Consider the following 9513-nt stretch of genomic DNA (forward strand, 5'->3'; position numbering starts at 1 on the left):
CCTGGATCCGCCACTGCCCCCCCCCCTAGGAATTTGCTCAGCCTACGGCCCTGATGTGTGCATACATGCGTGCCAGCTTTTGTGTGTGTTTGCAAGTATTTTATGGAGGCTTTTTAAGCATTCGCATTTGGTTGTGTGAGCATGTGTGCACTCATGCCATATTATAGGAAAGTTTTTGTTTTATGGGTAGAATAAAAAACACCATATTTTCGATTAACCGTGATTTCAACATTCCCCAGAAACATATCTGGGAAGTTTGACACGTAAAAGCGACCAATTTGCAATCTATGCACGGTAGACCTGGGGAAACCGGATACATTTCAATCAATATCTAGCCTACGGCAGCCACCTCATCAGCCATCATTCCAAAGTTGTACGAAGGACATCAATGCACCTAAGTGATTAGATAAGAAAAACAAAGGGAATAGCAGTTGAATCAGGAATCTAATGCAAGCTTTTTTTTACCCAAGCCTTGGCTAGGCTTCTTCTTTTTTTTAATCATCTGAAATAAATGTAAAACCTATAGTGAAATATAGTCTCGGTTATTAGTGGATAGGCTTCATTATAACAGCTTATAAATTACTGTGGATTTATGCTGTTATGGTATATGAACTATCAAGTAACGCAGCTACAAATGCATCTAATTCTGACAAAAGTGCAACTAATTCTGTGATGATAAGTGGTTGTAAACTGCTACTGCATCTCTGTTACTTAATGCAAGTTACCATCAACAAAGTGTAAAGACGGTCTCGCGAGAAACAACAAGAAGTCAACAAAGAAATGTCAATGGTTGCATATGTAACAATGTACAAGACTTAGTGTTCTAAAACACGTTTGCCTTACTGTAGACATTTGCTGTTACACAAACAATAGCAGTAAGTAAATTAATGGTTGGGAAAACATGAAAGCAGTCGTTAAAATTGTTTGAATCCTTGCAAAATTCTTCGAAATGCTTAAAATTGCCAAAAAGTGGCTAAATAGTGGCAATTACGTGGAAATGCGTTTGTGGATTGTTACCACAGTGTGTCACACACTCAATATTGTCGTCGTATTGTCCTCACTGATCAAGCTGTCTAGCTGTGTGCCTGTACATTTTGCTTGTACATACTATTATTTTTGTCCTGTTTCTGCCTTTGATCGGCTGTGGCTAATTTTGCCATACTTGTTGTGAAGATAAAAGCGTTCGCTTTTAACTTAAAGAGAACGAAAGATGCGGAGCTTCTCTTTTCACTGATACGTTTTTACGCGTTCGATTTCCATGATGAGTAGCTACCACTCAGCACCTGCCTGTCATGCCCGGCTAAAAAAAGATGCCATGAATCACTGACGCACGTGAGATGAGAAAATCAAGGCATTCAGAGCTCTTTAGATTTTGCCTTCCATCTACATCTATATGGTTACGTCGATCTGTCACTCTTGACAATTACTCCACGGTTTCCGGTGGGCGCAGGAAAAAGAAAATTTACAATAAACATTGCACAGCTATGTGCAGCATCTGTGAAGGACAAACTTGTACAAACATTCCAGATGTACCTAATGAGGACAACTGAAAGAACTGTGTAAAAAACAATTTTGAAAGAATTTAATGCTGAAACATTGAAACAGTATGTAATCAACAAGATTTTACTTGTACCTCTCCAATTCTCACCTTTAATATACATTTATGATAAACCCAACATGGGTATATTCTTAATTTTATCCTTGGCCCAATTTCGTAAAGTCGACCCCCACTGTAACACAATTTGCCCCTTAAGAGTTAAATACTGTCTAATGTTATGTTTTTCAAGTCTAAATGCTATCTAACTCATACGTTTCTACCAAGGTTACAAAGAAATATAGGCATAGTGAACCCATTTCAATCGTCCGTAGGGCCTATTTTATACTGGGGGTTGACTGTACTTTGATCATGATTTCTGAGTTAAACTCCAAGAGGATTTTCTTGGGCTTTTGATATGTTATAACAGATGATATTAAAGAACTTGTGTAAAAAAATCAGCTTTATAACATTTTTTTCACGTTTTTACCAATATTATATCTAATGCTCCTGGACTATAATGGAAAAACAGGATTTAGAGGCAATACTATAAATTAACGAAGCCAGTGTAAAATGGCTTATATTAAAGCCATAATTATCATGGACATGTTAATTTAGTTTTGATGGCATGATTAAATATTTTGTAGGACTTGCAAAAAAATAAACAACATGGGTGAATGTTTCGCTTTCCTGAAAATTCATTTTTGAAAATGATGCATTCAGTTATGGTGCGGTGCAACGAAATTCACATTAATAACTCTGCCGTTTTTGTTCAATTTTCACTCCCTAAACGAGTGGCTTGGGAGTAATACAAATACGACCATGAGAGATATTTAGTTGGCAACAGCGAGGGTCTGGGTATGTTTCCGAGTAGGCACAAGTATTGTATGTTTGTACTCACAATTGTATTCCACAGTTACACAGGAAAGACCTACAAAAGATATATTTGGAGCTTGTATTTTTTACAGGTTCTTAAAATATTTGTGTATTTATAAATAAGATAAAACAATAAATACTGTTACAAATCTAAGCAGAGTAAAAGTAAATGGTCGGTGTTTTTGGTATTACTATTATCTTATTTTAATCTGCGAAATTATTCAATGTGGATCATTTCAAGCCATCAACAAATTAGCACTAATAGCCTTCAGAACATGCTTCAAACTCAATACAATACTTTACATGCTTCACTTACGTCACCTAACACACCCTACTTCCCTCCCACCCTTGTCACTCACATTTAATACCCTTTGTAGAAGTAACAATTCTTGTCTACATTATAGATGAATTTATATCTACACCTTGGATTTGCTTCTGTGGAAGGTTTCAGTAATGGGGTTGCTGACTGAAACACCTTTTCTTATTGTATTTCAGCTGTTCACAGGATTGAGAGCACCAGCTAGAGGTCTCCTTCTATTCGGTCCACCTGGTAATGGAAAAACCATGCTGGTAAGATTTTCTTGACAAAGCTAGGTTTTTATGGAACATTATACAACTAGAACTAGATACGCACACGGCAAAGCTGTATAATTTACCTGGATCGGCATCTAGTAGCGATCTTATACGCGAACACTATACGATCACGAGAGGATAAGTAACGTAATAACCAGTATTACAATGGTTATATGTGCACCGGTTTTATAAAAATAAATTGCACGTAGTACGTGGACCTGTTTGAGGAGTTGCAGCACTGATAGTGCGTATTTTGTAGGCAAAGGCAGTGGCCTGCGAGTCCAGCGCCACATTCTTTTGCATCAGTGCTGCCAGTCTTACGTCAAAATACGTCGGGGAGGGAGAGAAGCTTGTCAGGGCGCTGTTTGCCTGTGCCCGTGAGCTGCAACCCTCCATCATCTTCATGGGTAACTATAGTTGTCGTGTTTGCTTGTTATGCTTTCATATTACGAATATAAAAATGATTCTAAAAGAGACTTGGTACCTCAAGAGTAAGCCCCGTTGAGTGGCTGCACTTGTGCAACACTTGCATAACTGTGATGTGACGAACACCTAACCCCACCTGAGCTCAGTCTAGCGACGTCCTAGCAAATAGGCAGGTTCTAGGTCAAGCTGAAGTCGTGACGACCTGGTAATCTCTACCCTGGGTCCGGGGACTTTTCCCAGAGTAAATTTGAGACACAGTGGTCTCGTATGTAGCTCCGAGAGCAAGTCTTCATGGTACCAAGTAGTTTGTGTTACATTTGTCAGGGATTTATAGGCAGTCTTATTAACTTCCCATTGTTTGTGGTGTGTTCATTGTGGTTCTTATTGAGTAGGTTATTTTGCTTTATCTGTTAATTGGAGTGTTAATTAAAACCTGTCAAGAAACAGTGCCCACTCTCATGTAGATTTCTGTTACCTTTTATGAGAGGCATTCTCATTTGGTGATTGTTTTCGGGTTAACTAGTGCTGCCACCTGGTAGTAGTTATTTTGTAAAATTTATGTAAAGGCTTATGAAATGTTCTCATATGTATATCTCTATATATCCTTTTAGATGAGGTGGACTCGCTGCTAACAGAACGCAAGGAGAGTGAGCATGAAGCTAGTCGAAGATTAAAAACTGAATTTTTGCTGGAATTTGATGGGGTATGCGACTAATACTAATACTAATAGTCTAATAATATCATATCACTGGTGAAGTAATATGGTTTATGGGGAGTACATAGTCCCCATGATACAAAAGTTGACAGCACAATTCCTGTAATACCTAATAAATCTGTCTGTGACCTGCTTTGCAGATAAATGCTAATGCTGAGGAGCGAATTCTTGTCATGGCAGCTACTAACAGACCCCAAGAGCTGGACGATGCTGCCCTCAGGTGGCAATTTTAACAACAATGTTTTTGATCATTGGCTCTTTATATATATATATATATATATATATATATTACGTATGACTGCATATTTAAAATTAAATTATAAATAATATTAATATTTTAAATGTTACAAGTATTTGACGTGTAAACAGAAAGCTTTGTTTTTACTAGTATTTTTATTCAAGACAACTAAATTATTGAGATTCCTTGATAAAAAGTGAATGGAAAAAGTTTTATTCGTCCAAATTATATATTACTTTTGCGTAGTGCATGATTATTAGTTGCATTCTGTAGCTGTTAAATTGTTACCAGAAAACTCATGTTTATTGATTTGGCTATTCAAGCATAATGCTTGTTATTGATTCTCTAGACGTTTTCCCAAGCGAGTCTACGTCTCCCTCCCGGACTATGCAACAAGAGCTTACCTGCTTTCCAATCTGCTGGCCAAGCAGAACAGTCCTCTGTCACAGTCCGACGTCAAAACACTAGCAACGTGAGTCTCCATTCATGAAGCTTGCTCACCATTTCGATTATTTAAATCCTTGATGCACTATTACCTAACAACACTACTGTAGGGTTGATTATCACTGTCTTGTTAATGGAGATTCAGTATTATTATTGAAGAAAGGTAAGTGTCATTATGCGATAATAATATTGCGTGCTTTTTGGCAAACATTTTTTACTTTGATGGTAATTCTATAACTGCACTGCAGTGAGTGCTATTACAACTGTTGCTACCTCCTCTTCAGGCTCACTGAGGGTTACTCAGGCAGCGACCTTACAGCACTGGCCAAAGACGCTGCGCTTGGCCCTATTCGAGGTATGCAGCTATGCCTACACAGTTTTACCATATTAAAGAGGTGTGATACACTGTGTAGCTGTTGTGTTTCTTTCTAACAATGAGATGTTAGTGTGTTCCTAAAGTTACATGATTCCCATGTGACATGGTGACCCCTAAATGTTTAAACAGTCCATCATACAGTTCATCCTAGCCACGTAGGCGTACTGTTCTCTAGGTTTTTCGGAGTATACTACATAGGTCACATGTCCATCTAGTTGTCTCTTGAGGGTAGTTTTAAGAAATTACAGCTACTCATATATCCTTTCATACCTGTTCCTCTTTCATATCGCACATATATATCGCTACATCAGTAAGTATCGATCTTGTACCTTTTTTTGAAGTCGGTTGATGGAATTACAGTTATGTGCATGTTCACAAATCACTGTTTGTCTCTCACATCAGACCTAAACCCGGAGGAGGTGAAGTCGGTTGACCCTAGCAACGTGAGAAACATCTGCCTGAAGGACTTCCGAGAGGCGTTGCGACGGATTCGTTCGAGCGTGCCGCCATCCTCACTGCTTGCCTTTGAAAAGTGGAATTCCGATTACGGCGACACTACTGCTTTCTAGAGGGCGCCGCTTCCCACTTTCGTTGTTCCAGTTGTTGTGCATGCAAGGTCGTTTTGGACATTGGAATGTGAATTCTGTGAGAGATTTCGTGTGCAAAGCGAGGAGAGCGAATGTCAAGTGCTGTTTCTTGTTCACAGATGTCGGATTTTTTATCATAAATAAAATAAAGAGTGTATTTAGATTTCACCACGACAGTCATTCCAAAAATCCTTGATTTCACGATTTACGGAAAGGAAACCTAGAAAGAGAATTATATAGTGAGCATATTATGGGGGACCACTGAGGAGTTATTGTAGAGCCGATTCTACAGGAGGTGTTTGAGTGTTGTGTTGTGTAATGAATGAACAGGACTTGAAATGTTAACCAATGCATCAGTCTAGCTTCATGGCCCGTGTTTAATGCCACATATTTTATTACTTATCATTTATTAGTATTTAGCACCTAGGTAATCATTAGCAAGTACCATGTCAATTCATCGTTTTAGTCCACTCGTTTTTGGCAATCAAACTAACGTTCCATTATATACATATATAAACCTGATGAGAATCTAGCTTCTGCCACGCTTTGAAAATATAAGAGCACCTATACTGAGAAAGCTACGCAGCTACATCTCACAGGCTAATGAAAAATATAACCTTGGCCATCATTGTATGCTTACCAGCTCTCGCTAATCTGGCGACGAAAATGATACTGATGGTAACTGACAAGTGCGCACTACCTCGTCACAATCGCCTGCTAAAGTCTTCAGGCTGGATTGCAATGTCGCTGTGATTTGGATGTTACTGAGTGCAGTGAATCTAGTCAAATGATGTTGTTTAATATTTGCACGACCTGTGAATGTTTGTCAAGCTGAAACTGTGTTGAGAAGCACATCGTATACACACAAATTACTATATCCAGATCGGAAAGCAATTGAGCAATTACCTAGAAATTGCCCATCAAAGCAAGCAGCATAATGGTATTCAAGAAGCGTGAGAGAAATTTTTTTATCCATATGAATTTTTATATTACTGCTGTATTTGGAATATCGATGTGACTTTAGTGAAAGAAACTAACTAGTGTAGGCGAGATCGGGTTTATAGGTGTAGCTGTTTAGCCAATTTTTCCAGTTTTGTCGGTGAGATTTTCTTGACGTAATCGTGATCTTTTGTGATAAGTTGTTGTAAACTTTTTTACGTTGGTTTCTACTTTGCAGATTAATTTATGTTGTGTGGTGCGTTCGTTCGTGCGTGCGTGTGTTTTCGTGTACGAGCTCATCTTTTTAATTCACTTTGTGTTATAAACAACGTCAGCGGCGTTTACTAGTACCACCATTCATTCGTTATAGATGATTCTTACGCTGATCATGAGTTCTCGTGAAAAAAGCTGTTGGTCTCGGTAATGTTAAATATCGTTGCGTAGGTACGCACGCTGGCATTCCATCGCAGCCGACAGAGGACAGTGTTTTACGTTTACAGTAGCAACTATGAACCGTAGCAGCCTATGCGCGGTCTATATTGCGCGCGCCTATGTTGCGATTTAGTGTTACTTAAAGCGTATAATCTTGCTCCACTGGAGCTGACCTTGCACTATCCAAACGTTCGCTTGTAAATACGGTGTTAATGAGAATAAATCTAAATGCCTGCCAGAGCAAACGTAAATTCCTGCATTCCACGGTGTTCTCTGCCTTCTCTCACTCGCACCAACACTGTCGTAGGCAAATATTTCAGACAAGGTGAATACGTCTATCAAAGCCGCGTAGGAAGCTACCACTATTTCACACGATGCTTGAAACTACTGAAACTATAACTGTAGTATTAAATATTATTGCATATTTTCGAGATACCCTATTACCACAATTATAACCACAACCAAAAATAATAACTTTATGAAAGATTGGGCACTAGTCTAGAAGACATGTCCCACAATACTTGAATACATGGGTCATATCTTCTAGACTAGCTCCAAAAGATTGGGGTATCAGAATTTGCTCCGACCATACCTAGGAATATGAAATACAATGATAAACGTTTATACATGCATTGTGATATAATCCAAAGGGTGGGCATAATAGGAGGGGTTTTGAAATGGCAATAATACTTTTACTAATGCTCGTAGCAAGTCTTTTGGCTTTTGTCAAGGAGTCCATTGTCTCTTAGCAAGGAATTATTTTGTGGGGTCAAATAATTAGCGTAAACAAAGTAATACTGTCATATTTTCTTTCATTTTTGAAATTTCACATTAACGATAGACATTTTCGTCAGACATAAAGGAGAAATCGCAACTGAAAAGTTTCATGAATATAACGATATAAATACCATGTTTTTCTGAGAAATCGTGTGTATATACATGCTCGCAATATATCTTACTGCATCCTGATAATCTACAACAAGTGAAAACCGTATTCTGCCTTTTTAACATCGTATATCGTCGCAGAGTTAAATGTTTTCTGTGAGTCAGTGGCGTCTTGAAGTCATTGCTACTTTTATACACTAAAACATTATATAAAGTTGCCCTACGCGTAATAAATTTATGCTTTTGCAGCCAATTAAAGTGAGAAATATTGGTAAAAGAAACGCGGATACATAGGATCTATATATGCAACGTGCACAGCATAGAGATGGTACAGCGACGCGCTGTAGGCCTATGCTCTACTAATGACCAAATGATTTAATTCATATTAGAATCACCTAGATTGACGGCAGTATAGAGTCCGGCCGTTTCACTTACCTGATAGAGTTGATACGTACCTGTGCGCGTTCACAAATTTCGAAATGATATCATTTTATTTAAAAGTTCTTATTAAAAATTCTTGCATTTTCTCAAATATAATGGATAATTTAATTAAATCTTTACGAAATGTGTCTGCAATAAACGTTGAGACATATACACGCAATTGAATTATTACTAGTTTTATTGACTGATCAATGTGAGATTCGAGTAACAATATACATATTTCAAGGAATTATTATTTTGAATACCCTCTATAAAAATCATGGAGGTCTACGTGAAATAAAACCATTTTTTATACCACGATCCTTGCTTAGTTGTACTAAACATGCCTTCTTTCTCTTGAAAATAATAACACGCACGTATAGGTGTGGGCGGTGCTACGTCACAGATCAGTAGTCACGTACATACCGATGAAAACAACACGATCGCGTCACTGGCGCCCATAGATTACTGCATAACGATACAAATTATCCGTCACTTGGTTTGAAAGTTTTAATGAGTTTTTTTCATGAAATTTCTTCTATTATGCCTTACGAGTATATAGATAGCAGTAGCTATCTATATAGCTTTCTGTAGCTATAATTATGACATTATGTAAGATACATATGCACTGCAAATATAAAATATTTTAAGCTATTCTTATTTGTTTGCTTTGCATTAGTTGAATAAAATTACCCCAGGTCTCGTGAAACAAAAACAAAGTCCAAGTTTACACATGCGCGCACACGCACACGCACACGCACACACAGTGACAAACTCACACGCACACGCACACGCACTCGCACACACAGTGACACACTCACACGCACACGCACAAGCACACGCACACACACGCACACACAGTGACACACTCACACGCACACGCACAAGCATACGCACACACACGCACACACAGTGACACACTCACACGCACACGCATAGCCATACGCACACGCACACGCACACACACGCACACACATGGACACGCACGCACGCACGCACGCACGCACGCACGCACGCACACGCACACACGCACACACAGTGACACACTCACACGCACACGCATAGCCA

General features: G+C 38.6%; 1 protein-coding gene across 3 annotated transcripts in view; it reads left to right on the forward strand.

The window, feature by feature from the left end:
• LOC106805961 (spastin-like) overlaps positions 1 to 7399 on the forward strand; it is a gene marked incomplete at its 5' end in the record, with an annotated part of 40884 nt that extends 33485 nt beyond the window's left edge. For all 3 annotated transcript variants that reach the window (XM_014807767.1, XM_014807768.1, XM_014807769.1), the window contains 7 exon segments: positions 2906 to 2980; positions 3243 to 3390; positions 4021 to 4112; positions 4265 to 4344; positions 4712 to 4834; positions 5091 to 5161; positions 5585 to 7399. In XM_014807767.1, the coding sequence (XP_014663253.1) occupies positions 2906 to 2980; positions 3243 to 3390; positions 4021 to 4112; positions 4265 to 4344; positions 4712 to 4834; positions 5091 to 5161; positions 5585 to 5751 (756 nt within the window). In that variant the 3' untranslated portion in view covers positions 5752 to 7399.
• Positions 7400 to 9513: the final 2114 nt, after the last annotated feature.

This window comes from Priapulus caudatus, unplaced genomic scaffold (assembly GCF_000485595.1).
Source record: "Priapulus caudatus unplaced genomic scaffold, Priapulus_caudatus-5.0.1 Scaffold134, whole genome shotgun sequence".
Classification (NCBI taxonomy): domain Eukaryota; kingdom Metazoa; phylum Priapulida; class Priapulimorpha; order Priapulimorphida; family Priapulidae; genus Priapulus; species Priapulus caudatus.